General features: G+C 49.1%; 1 protein-coding gene across 3 annotated transcripts; it reads right to left on the bottom strand.

Annotated features, from left to right (window-relative positions):
• Positions 1–1,478: 1,478 nt before the first annotated feature.
• Positions 1,479–7,933, bottom strand: flad1 (flavin adenine dinucleotide synthetase 1). Of its 3 annotated transcripts, none has more exons than XM_062455978.1 (10): positions 7,857–7,933; positions 7,056–7,235; positions 6,577–6,954; positions 6,157–6,270; positions 5,791–6,058; positions 5,347–5,494; positions 4,944–5,042; positions 3,748–3,937; positions 3,250–3,323; positions 1,479–1,989 (listed from the first exon to the last, which is right to left on the bottom strand). In XM_062455978.1, exons 2-10 carry the CDS (start codon positions 7,227–7,229, stop codon positions 1,854–1,856), a joined length of 1,581 nt encoding a protein of 526 aa, XP_062311962.1. In that variant the 5' UTR covers positions 7,230–7,235; positions 7,857–7,933; the 3' UTR covers positions 1,479–1,853. The 3 variants fall into 3 exon arrangements, with proteins under 3 accessions (XP_062311962.1, XP_062311961.1, XP_062311964.1); XM_062455977.1 differs by lacking the exon at positions 7,857–7,933 and adding an exon at positions 7,620–7,768; XM_062455980.1 differs by lacking the exons at positions 6,157–6,270; positions 7,857–7,933 and adding an exon at positions 7,620–7,771.
• Positions 7,934–20,003: the final 12,070 nt, after the last annotated feature.

Genomic DNA, 20,003 nt, shown 5'->3' with positions numbered 1-20,003 from the left:
AGACCCATCAACTTTTCTTGAATAGAACGCGTAAAGATCTCTATCACCTTTTGTCAGAAATATAGGTAGGCCTACATCCATTTCACAACGCTGACACGGGTTTACAAGCATCTGATGAAATAGAACTGGAACTTAAACAGAATTCACATCGTATTCGAGGCAATTTCTTATTGATTCCACCATTCAAACACACCATTACTTTTGCTATGATTATAAAGCTTCTCTTATTGCTTTCCTTATTGTTGTTATTAATAATAATTCCAGCACGCTTCAACAGCGTAGCCAGACAAGTTGAGGGCAGTGAGACACGGAGGGAGGAGATGGTAATTGGAGGTGTAACAGTCTGTGAGGCCCGGGGCGGCCTCGTAAGCGACCCGCCTTATTAGATCGGCCGGTATCGATCCACACAGCCGCGGCGTTGACTAATCTCCAGGCGCGGAGAAAGAGATCGATAAACCGAGATCCAATCATCCCTGAAAACAGAAAAGGTAATTTATTGTAATCACGAGTCTGTGGAAAACATGAGAAGAACGCGCTCTTGAGGTCACATGACAGAACTGCATCTTCTCATGAAGCGGCCAACTCGGAATTTTTTAATTTGTTATGTTACCAAACAAACTCTTAACCCTCGTGCTGCTTCGGGTCACATGACCCAAAGGTTCATAACGAACCATCGTTGTGTTTACCCAATTTTACCCAATACAAAAACAAATATTTTTTTATTTATTTTAACCTTCGCAATGTGGGGGGTCTGAGACAGCCCAACGGTTAACCCTTGTGTTATCTTCGGGTCATTCTGACCCATCAGTCATTGTGACCCACCGTCGTATTGCGACAGATTTACCGCATACAAAGACAAAGTGAAGCATTTTCTTTTAACCGTTGGGCTGTCTCAGACCCCCCACATTGCAAAGGTTAAAAGAAAATTATTTTAATTTGTTTTTGTATTGGGTAAAATTGGGTAAACACAACGATGGTTCGTTATGAACCTTTGGGTCATGTGACCCGAAGGCAGCACGAGGGTTAAAAGAAAATGCTTCACTTTGTTTTTGTATGCGGTAAAGTTGTCGCAATACGACGGTGGGTCACAATGACTGATGGGTCAGAACGACCCGAAGATAACACAAGGGTTAAATAACCCTCTAAGCATAGGAAATAAGGTTTGGGAAACAGAAAACGTGTGTTGGTTTGTTTGAGTATACGTATCAATAAACTATTCAACTTGACCTTTATAGCCTACAGTAGGTCCAGAGGTTTACACTCTTACCTCTAGAGGCCACAGAGGGAGGAAGCTGGGATTATCATTAATTTAAGATAGCCTAGTGTAGTACTATTGCATATTAGGCCATAGTTTAACATGGCACAACACTGAACAGTGTGTTCACAGGATCCCTCGTTAACTGTAGAGGTAGCGGTGGTTCCTGTGCTGGGTGTCGCACTGGTCCACTTTATGACAGTTACAAAGGATGAGCCAATAAAATCTTGCAACTGATTAATGCTTTATTGCAAACCACAGGATTTGACCTTTACACTGAGGCACACACACACTAACACTCACAGATTCACACACACACACACTCGCTAACATTCAGGCACGTACTAACACTCATAGATTCACACACAGACACACACACAGCCTTCTGTCAGTCCGCTCAGAGAATGATTTCTCTCCCCTCCTGTCTCCTCGTGACCCTTTGCTGTGTCCGGGCACAGGACTCACTGCCTCTCTGGGTTTCTCAGCTTGGTGTTGTGATTGGTTCATTTCCAGATCATCAGTGGAGGTGAAGCCCATCCATGCACACGGGGTACCGCCGTCTCAGAGCTCCGCTCCAGGAAGTGACATCATATCCTGTTCACGCACGGGAGTTGCGTTCCTCGTCCTCGTTCTCCAGCTGGTAGGCGGGCTTGTAGTGGGCCACGCCCCTGGCATCCAGCACCTGGAGGGAGGAGTTTCTGCAGGTGTTGTCCATGCTGCCCAGAGACGTGTAGCTGTCAGGAGACAGACAGGCAGGGTTACAGGAAGACAACGCAGGGACAGGATGGTAGTGAAGGTAGCAGGGACAGGATGGTAGGGAAGGTAGCAGGGACAGGATGGTAGTGAAGGTAGCAGGGACAGGATGGTAGTGAAGGTAGCAGGGACAGGATGGTAGTGAAGGTAGCAGGGACAGGATGGTAGTGAAGGTAGCAGGGACAGGATGGTAGTGAAGGTAGCAGGGACAGGATGGTAGTGAAGGTAGCAGGGACAGGATGGTAGTGAAGGTAGCAGGGACAGGATGGTAGTGAAGGTAGCAGGGACAGGATGGTAGTGAAGGTAGCAGGGACAGGATGGTAGTGAAGGTAGCAGGGACAGGATGGTAGTGAAGGTAGCAGGGACAGGATGGTAGTGAAGGTAGCAGGGACAGGATGGTAGTGAAGGTAGCAGGGACAGGATGGTAGTGAAGGTAGCAGGGACAGGATGGTAGTGAAGGTAGCAGGGACAGGATGGTAGTGAAGGTAGCAGGGACAGGATGGTAGTGAAGGTAGCAGGGACAGGATGGTAGTGAAGGTAGCAGGGACAGGATGGTAGTGAAGGTAGCAGGGACAGGATGGTAGTGAAGGTAGCAGGGACAGGATGGTAGTGAAGGTAGCAGGGACAGGATGGTAGTGAAGGTAGCAGGGACAGGATGGTAGTGAAGGTAGCAGGGACAGGATGGTAGTGAAGGTAGCAGGGACAGGATGGTAGTGAAGGTAGCAGGGACAGGATGGTAGTGAAGGTAGCAGGGACAGGATGGTAGTGAAGGTAGCAGGGACAGGATGGTAGTGAAGGTAGCAGGGACAGGATGGTAGTGAAGGTAGCAGATGCACATTTTGAACCAGGTTAATAAGGTCACCACACAGAGCAGAACAAAAAAACACTGTACTCTCACTTTAGTGACCTCACTTCCTCTAGTGACACCCACAGAGCTGCTACATGGAGCCCTGCTACATGGAGCCCTGGTACATGGAGCCCTGCTACATGGAGCCCTGCTACATGGAGCCCTGCTACATGGAGCCCTGGTACATGGAGCCCTGCTACATGGAGCCCTGCTACATGGAGCCCTGCTCCATGGAGCCCTGGTACATGGAGCCCTGCTACATGGAGCCCTGCTACATGGAGCCCTGCTACATGGAGCCCTGCTACATGGAGCCCTGCTACATGGAGCCCTGCTACATGGAGCCCTGCTACATGGAGCCCTGCTACATGGAGCCCTGGCATCAGAGGGATCTTACCCTTTATCATAGAGAATACAGTATGGTACATAGAGAGTCCTCAGGAACGACCAGATGTCATGATACGTCCAGTCCTGACAGAGAGACACACAGAGAGACACACAGAGAGACACACAGAGAGAGACACAGAGAGAGACACAGAGAGACAAAAAAGAAAGGGTTAGAGAATAAGGAGATGGGGAACAGATATAAATATTACAAATCCCATTAGCAGAATACGAACACAGCAAAGGAGGTTGACACAACTGGGATGCGTTCGTGTGTGCGTGTGTATGCTTGGGAGTCAGGTGGCTGAGTGGTTAGGGAATGAGTGGTTAGGGAATCGGTCTAGTAATCAGAAGGTTGCCGGTTCGATTCCCGGCCATGAAAAATGGCGTTGTGTCCTTGGGCAAGGCACTTCACCCTACTTGCCTCGGGGGAATGTCCCTGTACTTACTGTAAGTCGCTCTGGATAAGAGCGTCTGCTAAATGACTAAATGTAAATGTATGCTATCTCACCAGTAGAGGGTTCACCCTCATGTAGGGGGGCCAGCCAGGGTCGGTGAGGCACATGGGGGTCAGGGTGTGGGAGTAGGGGTCAGTCCTCCGGGTCCCCATCAGGACGGCTCTCAGCTCCGCTCTCCTCTCCTGCACCTCACTCAGAGCCTGCCGAATACTGCCCTCCACTGAAAACAAGTCCAGGTCGTATCTACAGAGAACAGGTGCTAAATACTGAGCTGTTTTCTCATAATATTGATAGTAATACTGCAGAGACTGAGGGAGGAGCCTTGCTAGATAACGAGCCCCAGCTGAGAGGGATGGAGGTCAGGCTGGAGGGAGGGAGGTGTGGAGGGATGGAGGTCAGGCTGGAGGGAGGGAGGTGTGGAGGGATGGAGGTCAGGCTGGAGGGAGGGAGGTGTGGAGGGATGGAGGTCAGGCTGGAGGGATGGAGGTCAGGCTGGAGGGATGGAGGTCAGGCTGGAGGGAGGGAGGTCAGGCTGGAGGGATGGAGGTCAGGCTGGAGGGAGGGAGGTCAGGCTGGAGGGAGGGAGGTCAGGCTGGAGGGAGGGAGGTCAGGCTGGAGGGAGGGAGGTCAGGCTGGAGGGAGGGAGGTCAGGCTGGAGGGAGGGAGGTCAGGCTGGATGGAGGGAGGTCAGGCTGGAGGGAGGGAGGTCAGGCTGGAGGGATGGAGGTCAGGCTGGAGGGAGGGAGGTCAGGCTGGAGGGAGGGAGGTCAGGCTGGAGTGAGGGAGGTCAGGCTGGAGGGAGGGAGGTCAGGCTGGAGGGAGGGAGGTCAGGCTGGAGGGAGGGAGGTCAGGCTGGAGGGAGGTCAGGCTGGAGGGAGGGAGGTGTGGAGGGATGGAGGTCAGGCTGGAGGGAGGGAGGTCAGGCTGGAGGGATGGAGGTCAGGCTGGAGGGAGGGAGGTCAGGCTGGAGGGAGGGAGGTCAGGCTGGAGGGAGGGAGGTCAGGCTGGATGGAGGGAGGTCAGGCTGGAGGGAGGGAGGTCAGGCTGGAGGGAGGGAGGTGTGGAGGGATGGAGGTCAGGCTGGAGGTAGGGAGGTCAGGCTGGAGGGATGGAGGTCAGGCTGGAGGGATGGAGGTCAGGCTGGAGGGAGGGAGGTCAGGCTGGAGGGATGGAGGTCAGGCTGGAGGGAGGTCAGGCTGGAGGGAGGGAGGTCAGGCTGGAGGGAGGGATGGATGGAGGGATAGCTCACCTTTTGATGGTGTCTTGGAGAAATCTCTCCATCTCTGGGAACGGAGAGACAATGCGAATGTAGAGTGCCTTCACCTTGTCTTTCCCGTCTGGGTACCGCCTGAGTGAGTGAGCGAGTGAGTGAGTGAGAGTGAGAGAGAGTGAGAGTGAGAGAGAGAGAGAGAAAGAGAACATTCTTACTCACACTGTCCGCTCTCAAGCTATGGACAGAACACTGAGGAAGAGGAGAACTCTGTCGCAGCTACCAACATCTACCAACATCACTCCTCTTTACATGTAGTCATTTAGCAGACGCTCTTATCCAGAGCGACTTACAGTAAGTACAGGGACAGACTTCTTTGTTTCCATATCTCTCTCCTCCTGTCCTCCTTCAGTCCCTTTCCCTGAGACAACCTCTGGCTCACCGTTTCAGTGCTGCGTGGTACAAGTGCAGCAGTGCTGTGCAGTCCTTGCCTCCGTTGAACCCAACACAGACCTCGTCTGAGGAGTACTGCTCCAGAGCGCTCTCTATGGTCTTCAGGGCAGATGCCACCTTGTCACCCAGCGGGGTACCTGTAGGAGATCACACAGGTGGGGCTCGAAATAGGAAGCTATCATACAGGGTTCAAACACCTTTTGACAATTTGATTTCAATATCTGTTCCCAGGGCCTGAAACCCTCATTTGCGTGACCAAAACCATGTACATTTTCAGCATGTGCATTCTAAAAGGTGAGCATAAAATATGGTGACACAAAGCCAGCCATTTTTGAAAGCCATAAATGATTGAAGGTACAAAAAGCTTATTTAACAACCTTCATTCTATCCCTCCCTCGCCCCCTCCCTCCCTTCTCCCTCCTCCATCTCTCACCACTCTTGGCCAGGGTATACACCTCCTCGGTAGCGATGGACACCGGGTCTGTGACCAGCGGCACCACGCTTCCCTTAGGCAGCTCGTCCAGCAGCTTGACCCGGGCCTGGTTCACCTCCTCCTGGCTGTCTGAGTCCAGCACCAGCTTGACCCGGTGGTAGTTACTCAGCCAGTCAGGGTAGGAGCCCAGAGCCACCTTCCGACCCAGGCCCATCTGCAGCTTGGTCAGAACCGGAGCAATCTGAGTCTCATCTGCATCCACAAACACCTGCAGCACAAACGTCACGGGGTCAGATGTGTCCTACAGCTGGGGGCTGCTGGACCCAGGGATTTTAGATGAGATTCAATTCATAGGTATAGTTTCACCTCGTGTGTGTGAAAGACGGTCCCTGAGCCAGCAAACAGGTGCTCCAGACCCTTAAAGGCCCTCTCCAGCAGAGACGGAATTCCGGGGAAGATATAGACGTTACGCACACTAACCTTGGAAGACAGGAAGAAGGACCAGGATATGACATCATCTCAGAATGATGAAGTTGTGGCTCACACAGTGGATGATGATAGGCTAATTACCGAGTCATGAATATATGAAACCTAGTTGTAGAACACCATATATGGTATGTATTTCATACATGTATGTAATCCAAGTGTACGGTGTGAAATACAGTCAGAACTACACTTCTGATCCTTCATCTCCTGCTCTACTTTCTACATCCACTATTTGTACGTCGCTCTCAATAAAACTGCTGCTCCATCAATCAGCTGTGATGGTAATGCAGAGGCACCTACCAGCGGGTAGCGTAAGAGCTTCCCAGTCTGAGGATCAGTCCCATAGTTGAGTCTGGAGGAGCGAGGGACCCTGGCCAGCTTCATGGCGGGGCTGTCTTCATCCACCACCCCGAAGAACTCCTGTACCAGCTGTCTCAGCTCTGGGTGCAGGTACAGCTCCTCCTGGAACGCCATGGCAACGCTCTCGAAGGTGACGTCGTCGTGGGTGGGGCCGATGCCCCCAGAGGTGAGGAGGTGCGTGTACTGGGCCGAGAGGAGAGACACCTCCTTGGCGATCGCCTCCTGCTGGTCGGGGATGACGGTGATTCGCTCCACACACACGCCCAGCTTCCTCAACGCCCGAGACAGGAAGGCACTGTTAGTGTCCACTGTGTGACCCTGAGAGAGAGTGAGAAACAGAGAGAGAGAGAGAGAAGTCAAACCCACAGGATAGGGTTAATCTTGTACAAAGCGAGTGACACATTGCACTCTGGTCACACCTTCAGTATCTCATCTCCGATGATGAGGATGGCCGCGGTGGTAGCGCCCCCCTCAGCCTGGGCTGAGACACTGCAGTCCCTGTGGTTCTGAGACATGGTTGCCTTGGTGACCTGAGCCGCCACTCTCCTCACGCGCACCACTGCTCTACTCAGTCTGGGAAGGGACAGCAGCATCCAGAGCTGCAGGACCACAGAGGAGAGAGAGAGAGAGAGAGAGAGAGAGAGAGAGAGAGAGAGAGAGAGGAGCATGCTGCAGTGTAAACATGGATGTTTAAGCTTGATAATGTGGTTAATGAGCAATATTAGACGAACTTGGTAGATTTACCCTGTCCAGCAAACCCTAAGCACGTGTGCATTGTGTCTGTTTACGTGTGTGTCAGCCGATTTATATAAATTGCTCTTACGAGTTGATTTCTGTATTCAACATAATTCATTGCAATTTTTTACCTCACTATAACACGCTGGTGGCTGCAGTTAGCACGTAACTGATCTAGGAGGGGAAGTATTTCTGTCGGGCTACTACAATATATTGCGCTGACAAGCTGTAAGGCAGTTATTGATCACCTTTAGCCCAGACTCCATTTCGTCAGGGTCAAGAAACCCGGCTTTTTCTGCTTCCTCCCTTGAACATGACAGTGTTGCTTAAATCTGACTATGGGCTAGCTAGCTAGCTACATTTGATATGAAATATATTGCTGGGTTACGCCCTTTCAATAGAGCTGTCAAAGAAGATACCAAGGCTACTTTAGGTGGCAACTATGAATGATTTGATAACGAGTTGATAGTCAACAAAACGCTTACCCCGGGATCGCATATGTCCTCGTTCTGTATTCGTTAATGAAGCGAATGTCACTCACACGCAGAAGAACACAGCCCAACCAATAACATACTGCAAAGGGCTACTTCAGAATGCAGGGAACCAATGAGATTACAGAAGGCGGGTCGTATCACCACGCGTTTTACAAGGCGGAAGTACAGTATGGGTGTTGTGTCGCACTAAAATTGAACCCCAGAATGTATCCTTGTCCGGTGGTGGTGCAGTGTTGTTTGGCAGTGTTAGAGACAGCATTATTATAATTTAGTATTATTGATGTCACATATGTTTTTGTTGCTGTTTGAGTTACGGAGAAAAGCACAATTCTCTGTATCTCCTCTCTCTTGCGCTCCTTCCCTCTCTTACCAGCAGAGGACAGTGTTCCGTTAAAGTAGAATGCCATTAATTTATTTATGCCTTCTGTTCTGTATAAAACTGTATCACATGTCAAATAAAGTCTTTTTCTCAGTTTGCTTTAAAAATACGCTAATATAATAACATATGTAATGCCATAGGCTAACATGCTAAACACGTCTAACTAAAAATTTACATCGATTTAGTAGCATGTAATTTGTGGGAATCTTTTCCTTTTTCCCCACAATCTTTGACTGTCGAGCAATGAGCTCACAGGCCAGGTGCGAACTGCGTCTAGCGGCAGAGGCCAGATGACGCTGCCATTTGTTCGCGGAAGTGGCTTCTTTCGTGGACGTAGAAAGGGGGCGGCGGGGGGAGTAGAGGAAGGGAAAAGAAAGAAAAGTTTCAGCCCCATTACTTATTAAGTTCATGTGAATACTAAAAGGTAGCGACCGAGCTGAACCTTCGAACTTGTTCTAGTAGGCTATATGTAGGCTAAATAAAACTTACGGGACAAATAATAGCTTTTCGACTGGAATAGGGACGGCAGGAACTGGAGGACGAGAGCTGGTAAGTTCTTCGTAAAAGCTGAATCCTTTTGGGGCATGGTCTGGGATGTGCACGGAACGTGTCACCACAGGACAGTTGGATTGTATTATTGTGTAGTCTATGTTCTTATTAGAAAATGAACTGTGTTGGCCAACTAAGTAAATAAGTGTGACGTCAGTTTGGGGAAACTCATCGTGTTCCACCGTATCAGTTGTTGCCTGGCTATCATAGCCGAGACGGCACAATGTATCAAGTAACTAAGTTTACGTGAACGTTGATGGTGGGTTACAGGCCCGCACACAATCAACTGTGCGCTGTCGTACTGCAGAATACGACTTCAGCAGATTCGCAGTGTTTAACTGTTTTGGACAGCACAAGTCATAAAGTCCGTCCAATTAAATAGGGAAACTATCTATAAACAAAGTAGCATAAGCTGAACACTTTACGGTGACTCTCTATTCCCAGTTGTACCCTGTGTGTACGAGAGGATTCACCACAGACTATTGCCTCTAAAAGTCAAACTAGTAATTGGCCATTTGCTAAAGGCTACTAAGTGAATATTGAACAAGCAGTGGCAGTGAATCCCCAGTGGTAAACGACTCTTGGATCTCTGTATGTGGAACCTACACTGTAGTTACTGATTAATGAGGCAGATTTGGTTTGAAGGGGTGTGCAGGCCCTCTAAACAGACACTTGATAGACAATTGCCACACAGACACAATGCCAGACACACAGTTACAGACACAATGCCAGACAGACACAGCTACAGACACAATGCCAGACAGACACAGCTACAGACACAATGCCAGACAGACACAGTTACAGACACAATGCCAGACAGACACAGTTACAGACACAATGCCAGACAGACACAGCTACAGACACAATGCCAGACAGACACAGCTACAGACACAATGCCAGACAGACACAGTTACAGTCACAGTTACAGACACAGTTACAGACACAGTTACAGTTACAGACACCATTACAGACACAGTTACAGACACAATACCAGACAGACACAGTTACAGACACGGTACCAGACAGACACAGTTACAGACACAGTTACTGACACAATGCCAGACAGACATAGTTACAGACACAGTTACAGACAGACACCATTAAAGACACAGTTATAGACACAATACCAGACAGACACAGTTACAGACACAATGCCAGACAGACACAGTTACAGACACAATGCCAGACAGTTACAGTTACAGACACACATTTACAGACACAGTTACAGACACAATACCAGACAGACACAGTTACAGACACAGTTACAGACAGACACAGTTACAGACACAGTTACAGACACAGTTACTGACACGATGCCAGACAGACATAGTTACAGACACAGTTACAGACAGGCACCATTAAAGACACAGTTACAGACACAATACCAGACAGACACAGTTACAGACACGATGCCAGACAGACATAGTTACAGACAGTGACAGACACAATGCCAGGCAGACACAGTTACTGACACGATGCCAGACAGACACAGTTACGGACACGATGCCAGACAGACACAGTTACTGACAAAATGCCAGACAGACACAGTTACTGACACGATGTCAGACAGACACAGTTACAGACACAGTTACAGACATAGTTACAGACACAGTTACAGACACAGTTACAGACACGATGCCAGACAGACACAGTTACAGACACAGTTACAGACATAGTTGCAGACATAATGCCAAACAAAGGGTTCTGCAGGTTTCAGTTGAGCTGTTTCTAAGCAACAAGGAAGCAGATAAAAGAGAAGCACAACTTCAATTGCACTCACATAAACTGGCAACGGTCAATTCAAAAGATGGAATGTTGTTGAACAGTCACTCTGCATCAGAGGCCTAGTTGTCATCAACACGTCAAAAGACAGGTTGATCCTTGTGGTACAGGAGGGAAGGAAAGAGCACAGCCTGGTTAGAAGCTGAGAGGCATAGCAGTGACTGCAGGTGACAACAGGTGTGCTCAGGTAAACAGGGAGACCAGAAGGTGGGGCTTCTGGGTGAGAGAGAGAAATCCTACATTGTGTTTCCCGGCACAGTGCATGGATAGAGGGATGGAGGGATAGAAGTATGGATGAAAGTGCAGAGCTAGGGGTCTGAAGGATAATGACTTCTCTGAAGGGAATGAACTCTGACGAGCCAGCGTCCCTATCAGGCCCTCGCACTCCTCATACACGTCACAGTGACATGCTGTATGGCCATATTGGGATGTTATCTGCTCTGGTGGGGAAGTTGATGAGAAGAATAAGGATGGTCTCTGAATGCTGCAAGAGGTGGATTTGTAAGGACACACAACACACACACACGCTTTGTAAGGACACACAACACACACGCACAACTGATTAATAAATCAATCTATCCATCAAACCAGAGCTCCTCTCTCAATCTGGCACACAGCAATTCCCTCAAACTCAAACCCTCTCAATCAAAATCCGGTTTGCCCAATTTGATTCCAACCTTATCTGTCACCAGCAGAGTAAGTAAGTCTGGAGGGACAGGAGTGTATGTCACTCATAAAGCCCTCAGACAGGCTTGTATCTCTGATGATCACAAATCAGAAATACTAAGAAAAAGCAGTTTGAGTGGGATCTGTGATTATAGGATTATATGCGCTCTTGGGCCTTAGCGAAACTCTTCGTGCTGGTGTGTGTGGGTGTGTTGGTTAGTGTCTTTCTGTTGTTGCAGCGGAAGCAGCCGGCAGTGGTAGTTATCTTGGTCCTGCTGCGTGGTTGACTTGACCGGGTCTTACAACACAAGAAAACACAGGCTGAGCTCGTTTTCACTTCCTGCCTGGCAGGGAACACGCTGTGCATTGAGCAGGCTCTGCGTATCATGGAACAAGTCAGATGCACAATCAAGCTATTTGGTATTTATAAACCCATGAGGATGAGTGCAGCTATAGCTAATAAGCAGGTTAGTAATCTTCGAGTAGCTTTGCAGTAAACCATGTGCTAGCATGAATTAGCCACGATCCATAATGTCTTAAACTGGTGCAGCTTTACATGTACATTTTTACAGCTATAATAGATATTGCTTAGGTTCTGTAAGTGGAACCTTGTAAGTGGCAGCTATGCCTGTTAGTATGGTGCTGACAGAGGCCCCTTCATTCACCACGTTATGGTACACCAGAAGAAGGAACCGTTCTATGCCTGGAGGATGGTTGAACTGTGTGTGGAGAGGTCAGAGAGAGGTCATAGATCCTAGAAGCTGGTTTTACTGAGTTTAACCTTTCCCCGGCCCTCTGCCGTATGGTCAGTAAGAGAACAGGCCCTGACCCCTGTAGAGTTCATGTTTACCTCTGTCCCTGACTGTACCTGTAGGGGGAAAGTGGATGAGAACTGCACAGAACAATCTAGTTCCTCTGTTAAGAGAGGAACTGGATTGATTTCCTCAGCGAGCAGGGGAGAACACGGCTAGCCAGCGGCCCCTAGTGACTAACCCTGCGTGGTTCCTGGGTTACCTGCAGGTCTGTTCATGTAACCAGAGGGGTGGTGAGATGGAGAGAGGGGAGTGAGCTCGAGGAACGTGTAGCGTAGAGAAATAGGAGAATGATGAAGAGACTAAAGGACAGGAACAAGAGAGAAGTGGAGGAAGAGGGGCTGTGGTAGTTGGAACAGGAAGGGAGAGAGACTGAGAGAAACCCAAAATAGCCAGCTCACATGTTTGCTGAGAGCTTGGTAAACGGTTGAAGAGGCTGCACTGCTAATGTCCAGGATCACCCACTAATCACATTGATTTAACCCCAATTGAATTCACTCTATTTCTGGACCCATCACGTTTGGTCTGACTTGATTGTTATACAGGTTCACTTAGCCTACAGACCGTATTTATCTACAGCACTGGGTGTGTGTCTTGAGTAATAGGACAGCAGCAAACATAGGTTCACTTGTGGGGGATAGGTGTAGCTCAGTGGTTAGAGCATTTGACTGCAGATCATGAGGTTGCATGATCAAATCCCTCTCTGTACATAGCTTTGGAGAAAAGCGTCTGCAAAATAAAAGACCCTATTATTAAGACATGATTATATGCTCTGTCCCGAGGACTGGCCAGATCAGATACTATTACACACTGGGCAAGTTGAGACTGACACACAGCACTGGGAAATCATTCCTATCATTCCAGTGTGTCTTTCAAACACTGGCAGATGGTGCACATGCATACACATTACACACACAGGTCTGTGTAAGCACCTGAGCCTCGAACACACACACACACACAGGTCTGTGTAAGCACCTGAGCCTCGAACACACACACACACAGGTCTGTGTAAGCACCTGAGACTCGAACACACACACGTCACATGACTTTCTCCACAGCTGAGCCTGGGAGCCAAGTTGGCGAGGGCGACAGGAACCCTTTCGGTGATTGGCTGTGTGATTATGTACAACGCTCAGTCATTGACTAAGTGTGTTGATCTGCGCTTTGGTGTTTTTAGGGTTACAGGCAGGCTGAGGGTTGTCCAATGGAATATGTGGTAAGAACTTTAGATAACACTCAACACTGCACTCAGCAATGTGGGGCACTCGCTGCTTCACTTAACCTGCATGTTAAGTCAATACTTCCTGTTTGCCAGCCCCTCCTGCCCTGTTAGATACTACCAGCCCATCCTACCCTGTTAGATACTACCAGTCCATCCTACCCTGTTAGATACTACCAGCCCATCCTACCCTGTTAGATACTACCAGTCCATCCTACCCTGTTAGATACTACCAGCCCATCCTACCCTGTTAGATACTACCAGTCCATCCTACCCTGTTAGATACTACCAGCCCATCCTACCCTGTTAAATACTACCAGTCTATCCTACCCTGTTAGATACTACCAGCCCATCCTACCCTGTTAGATACTACCAGCCCATCCTACCCTGTTAGATACTACCAGCCCATCCTACCTTGTTAGATACTACCAGCCCATCCTACCCTGTTAGATACTACCAGCCCATCCTACCCTGTTAGATACTACCAGTCCATCCTACCCTGTTAGATACTACCAGTCCATCCCTACCCTGTTAGATACTACCAGTCCATCCTACCCTGTTAGATACTACCAGCCCATCCTACCCTGTTAAATACTACCAGTCTATCCTACCCTGTTAGATACTACCAGCCCATCCTACCCTGTTAGATACTACCAGCCCATCCTACCCTGTTAGATACTACCAGCCCATCCTACCCTGTTAGATACTACCAGCCCATCCTACCCTGTTAGATACTACCAGTCCATCCCTACCCTGTTAGATACTACCAGCCCATCCTACCCTGTTAGATACTACCAGCCCATCCCTACCCTGTTAGATACTACCAGCCCATCCTACCCTGTTAGATACTACCAGTCCATCCTACCCTGTTAGATACTACCAGCCCATCCTACCCTGTTATATACTACCAGCCCCTCCTACCCTGTTATATACTACCAGCCCATCCTACCCTGTTAGATACTACCAGCCCCTCCTACCCTGTTATATACTACCAGCCCATCCTACCCTGTTAGATACTACCAGCCCCTCCTACCCTGTTAGATACTACCAGCCCATCCTACCCTGTTAGATACTACCAGCCCCTCCTACCCTGTTAGATACTACCAGTCCATCCTACCCTGTTATATACTACCAGCCCATCCTACCCTGTTAGATACTACCAGTCCATCCTACCCTGTTAGATACTACCAGTCCATCCTACCCTGTTATATACTACCAGCCCATCCTACCCTGTTAGATACTACCAGCCCATCCTACCCTGTTAGATACTACCAGCCCATCCTACCCTGTTAGATACTACCAGCCCCTCCTACCCTGTTATATACTAGCAGTCTATCCTACCCTGTTAGATACTACCAGTCCATCCTACCCTGTTAAATACTACCAGTCTATCCTACCCTGTTAGATACTACCAGCCCATCCTACCCTGTTAGATACTAACAGCCCATCCTACCCTGTTAGATACTACCAGCCCATCCTACCCTGTTAGATACTACCAGCCCATCCTACCCTGTTAGATACTACCAGTCCATCCTACCCTGTTAGATACTACCAGCCCCTCCTACCCTGTTAGATACTACCAGCCCCTCCTACCCTGTTAGATACTACCAGTCCATCCTACCCTGTTAGATACTAACAGCCCATCCTACCCTGTTAGATACTACCAGTCCATCCTACCCTGTTAGATACTACCAGCCCATCCTACCCTGTTAGATACTACCAGCCCCTCCTACCCTGTTAGATACTACCAGCCCCTCCTACCCTGTTAGATACTACCAGTCCATCCTACCCTGTTAGATACTACCAGTCCATCCTACCCTGTTAGATACTACCAGCCCATCCTACCCTGTTAAATACTACCAGTCTATCCTACCCTGTTAGATACTACCAGCCCATCCTACCCTGTTAGATACTACCAGCCCATCCTACCCTGTTAGATACTACCAGCCCATCCTACCCTGTTAGATACTACCAGCCCATCCTACCCTGTTAGATACTACCAGTCCATCCCTACCCTGTTAGATACTACCAGCCCATCCTACCCTGTTAGATACTACCAGCCCATCCCTACCCTGTTAGATACTACCAGCCCATCCTACCCTGTTAGATACTACCAGTCCATCCTACCCTGTTAGATACTACCAGCCCATCCTACCCTGTTATATACTACCAGCCCCTCCTACCCTGTTATATACTACCAGCCCATCCTACCCTGTTAGATACTACCAGCCCCTCCTACCCTGTTATATACTACCAGCCCATCCTACCCTGTTAGATACTACCAGCCCCTCCTACCCTGTTAGATACTACCAGCCCATCCTACCCTGTTAGATACTACCAGCCCCTCCTACCCTGTTAGATACTACCAGTCCATCCTACCCTGTTATATACTACCAGCCCATCCTACCCTGTTAGATACTACCAGTCCATCCTACCCTGTTAGATACTACCAGTCCATCCTACCCTGTTATATACTACCAGCCCATCCTACCCTGTTAGATACTACCAGCCCATCCTACCCTGTTAGATACTACCAGCCCATCCTACCCTGTTAGATACTACCAGCCCCTCCTACCCTGTTATATACTAGCAGTCTATCCTACCCTGTTAGATACTACCAGTCCATCCTACCCTGTTAAATACTACCAGTCTATCCTACCCTGTTAGATACTACCAGCCCATCCTACCCTGTTAGATACTAACAGCCCATCCTACCCTGTTAGATACTACCAGCCCATCCTACCCTGTTAGATACTACCAGCCCATCCTACCCTGTTAGATACTACCAGTCCATCCTACCCTGTTAGATACTACCAGCCCCTCCTACCCTGTTAGATACTACCAGCCCCTCCTACCCTGTTAGATACTACCAGTCCATCCTACCCTGTTAGATACTAACAGCCCATCCTACCCTGTTAGATACTACCAGTCCATCCTACCCTGTTAGATACTACCAGCCCATCCTACCCTGTTAGATACTACCAGCCCCTCCTACCCTGTTAGATACTACCAGCCCCTCCTACCCTGTTAGATACTACCAGTCCATCCTACCCTGTTAGATACTACCAGTCCATCCTACCCTGTTAGATACTACCAGCCCATCCTACCCTGTTAGATACTACCAGCCCATCCTACCCTGTTAGATACTACCAGCCCCTCCTACCCTGTTAGATACTACCAGCCCATCCTACCCTGTTAGATACTACCAGCCCATCCTACCCTGTTAGATACTACCAGCCCCTCCTACCCTGTTAGATACTACCAGCCCATCCTACCCTGTTAGATACTACCAGCCCATCCTACCCTGTTAGATACTACCAGCCCATCCTACCCTGTTAGATACTACCAGTCCATCCTACCCTGTTAGATACTACCAGTCCATCCTACCCTGTTAGATACTACCAGTCCATCCTACCCTGTTAGATACTACCAGTCCATCCTACCCTGTTAGATACTACCAGTCCATCCTACCCTGTTAGATACTACCAGCCCATCCTACCCTGTTAGATACTACCAGCCCATCCTACCCTGTTAGATACTACCAGCCCATCCTACCCTGTTAGATACTACCAGCCCATCCTACCCTGTTAGATACTACCAGCCCCTCCTACCCTGTTATATACTACCAGTCCATCCTACCCTGTTAGATACTACCAGTCCATCCTACCCTGTTAGATACTACCAGTCCATCCTACCCTGTTAGATACTACCAGCCCATCCTACCCTGTTAGATACTACCAGCCCATCCTACCCTGTTAGATACTACCAGCCCATCCTACCCTGTTAGATACTACCAGCCCATCCTACCCTGTTAGATACTACCAGCCCATCCTACCTTGTTAGATACTACCAGCCCATCCTACCCTGTTAGATACTACCAGCCCATCCTACCTTGTTAGATACTACCAGCCCATCCTACCCTGTTAGATACTACCAGCCCATCCTACCTTGTTAGATACTACCAGCCCATCCTACCCTGTTAGATACTACCAGCCCATCCTACCCTGTTAGATACTACCAGCCCATCCTACCTTGTTAGATACTACCAGCCCATCCTACCCTGTTAGATACTACCAGCCCATCCTACCCTGTTAGATACTACCAGTCCATCCTACCCTGTTAGATACTACCAGTCCATCCTACCCTGTTAGATACTACCAGCCCATCCTACCCTGTTAGATACTACCAGCCCATCCTACCTTGTTAGATACTACCAGCCCATCCTACCCTGTTAGATACTACCAGCCCCTCCTACCCTGTTAGATACTACCACACAGTCATGCTCCCTCTGGTTAGTACTTCAGGATGTAGACCAAGCCACCGAGCACCCCTGTGTCACTGTGTGTGTGTGTCTCTGGTTAGGGGCTGATGTGTGTGTGTGTCTCTGGTTAGGGGCTGATGTGTGTGTGTGTCTCTGGTTAGGGGCTGATGTGTGTGTGTGTCTCTGGTTAGGGGCTGATGTGTGTGTGTGTCTCTGGTTAGGGGCTGATGTGTGTGTGTGTGTGTGGTTAGGGGCTGGTGTTAGAACCTCATACAGTGGTCCTCTGTGGACCCCTGTTCTGTTGGGTGTTTAAGCCTCACTGGGAGGTTCTCTCTGGGTTCCCCGTCTGTTGTTCCTCCGGTGGATCCCACACGGGTACAAGGTTCCTCTCTCTCTCTCCTCCACGGGGTCAGCTTGGGTCTGTTGGTCACTAAGAAACACAATCTGGCTCTAATTAAGTTTTCTATTGTTATTGTATTATTACCCATTTTCCCCATCAGCTTGCTGAGTTGATCGAGCGGTGGCTGTGTGCTGTATGAATGGCAGACGTCCTTATTTCTCCATTTGCATCAAGGTTATTCACAATGTCCTCCAACCAGACTTCATCTGTGTAGGTCTGGAGGGAGGGAGGGGGAGGGGGGAGGAAGGAAAAGACCCCCCCCCTCCCTCCCTCCCCCATCCCTCCCCTGCTTCCTCTGTCTGTCTCTATCCTCCTTTCCTCTCTCCCTCTCCTTGTTTCTCAGGTTACTAAACAGGAATAAGGGAGGAGCTTCTGGGCAGCCTACATGGACTGCTTTCTCCCCCCCTCTGCTCCCTTTTACCCCCCCCCCTCTTCCTCCCTCTCTTCCCCCATCCCCATGGACTGTGTGCATTAACGTGTGTGAGCGCACAGAGCGATGCATATACTGTTAAATGATTGAGGCTGCAGCGGAGGGGAGGGGAAGGAGGGAGGGGAGGGAGGGTGGGAAGAGGAGGGGAGGGGAGGGAAGAGGAGCGGAGGAGAGGGAGGGGAGGGGAGGGGAAAGAGGGAAAGGGGAAAGCAGCAGTAACATGCTTGTGTGAGCGAGAGAGGGAAAGCGAGAGAGGGAAAGCGAGAGAGGGAGAGCCAGGAAGAGATTGGGGGGGAGAGAGCGAGTGAGGCAGAGCCAGGGAAAGAGAGGGAGAGAGGGAGGAAAGCAGCATCACGAGCCAGACAGGAAGGAGGGGAGGACAGCGTGCTCGTGTCACACAGACAGAGGTGGAGGGAAGGGGAGAGGGAGCAAAACGAGAGGAGGAGAGGAACACAATGAAGGAGAGCCATTGTTCAGCCCTGCCATTCTGTCCTTTCACTGCCTGCTGAGAGAAAGAGGAGGAAGAGGAGGACAAACACAGGAGAGACGAGATGGAGAATTTGAGGACCTGATAATGACTTTGAAATTCAAACGAGTGGAAGAGGGGATCCAAGAAGGAGCGTGCTTTTAAGGGAGTGGACAGAGAGAGAGAGAGACAGAGAGACAGAGAGACAGAGAGACAGAGAGACAGAGAGACAGAGAGACAGAGAGAGGAAGGAACAGTTCTGGTGTTGAGACATAAGCATGGTGATGATGTGAATGAGGAGTCCTACTCTGCCCTTCCTGGATAATCAACTCTGCTGTTCGCCCTCAAGAGACTGCTTTAGCTTTTCTACTCATTCTTCATTCATTCATCCTTTTTCACAAAGGAGTTTTGAAGAAATAGACTTTACGTTTTCTTTTCTAAAGAAAAAAAGATTTTGGGATTGTAGATGTTTTTCTCAGAATTGTATTTATTTTCCTTTTTCTATAAGACAACATTTCACATGTTCTTAGTTGATGTTTGTTCTTAATTACTATACATAACTGTTCTGGTTCTGTTATGCAAATGTCTTAAACATCCATGTTGTAGCCTATGTTAGCTATGAGTTATAAGTCATGTATTTCAACATTGTTTTGTGACAGGTTACGCAGAAGTATGTGTCTCTGAAGCAATTCTCCGCGCTCCATAGTGGCGGGCGAGTTAATCGACACGGGATGTCAACATTGATTGGGTTTTATAGCTGGCGCGACGAGGACCAAACTTTGATCATTTCCTGAAGGTTATTGATATTTTGAGGAGTTGCTCATTTCAGCCAGCCTGCTTGATGTTCTATGATTTAATCCCACTGAGCTCCGGTTCGTGGAAGCAGTTATCTCTTTGTCTGAAGGTTTCTGCTGTTGTCAGGAGTTCTGAATATAGATCCTCCGCAGGCTTCTCTTTTAAATGTCTGTTGCCATAGCAACCGGCCGCGGCTGCAGCTGTCGTCACGGTTAGAGACAAACGGGCAGACAGACGGGAGACTTGTAAAGTTTGTTTTTCTGTTCGTCCCCCCGATGCCGTTAAAAACTTGGACGTGCGCAAGTGTGTTTGTGTGTTCTATGGTCTTAGGTGCTGATTCGCCACGTGTGAGGAGGACTGATTAGTGTGTGTGTGTGCT

This window comes from Osmerus eperlanus, unplaced genomic scaffold, assembly GCF_963692335.1.
Source record: "Osmerus eperlanus unplaced genomic scaffold, fOsmEpe2.1 SCAFFOLD_84, whole genome shotgun sequence".
NCBI classification, from domain to species: Eukaryota; Metazoa; Chordata; class Actinopteri; order Osmeriformes; family Osmeridae; genus Osmerus; species Osmerus eperlanus.
This window is presented reverse-complemented; position numbering and strand designations above follow the sequence as displayed.

Excerpts from the sequence above, each read along its gene's own strand:
- flad1 (XM_062455977.1), bottom strand. Across the intron at positions 6,059-6,156 it reads CCGTCTTTCACACACACGAG|GTGTTTGTGGATGCAGATGA; the intron begins GTGAAACTATAC and ends TTTGTGCTGCAG. Across the intron at positions 5,043-5,346 it reads TACCACGCAGCACTGAAACG|GCGGTACCCAGACGGGAAAG; the intron begins GTGAGCCAGAGG and ends TCACTCACTCAG.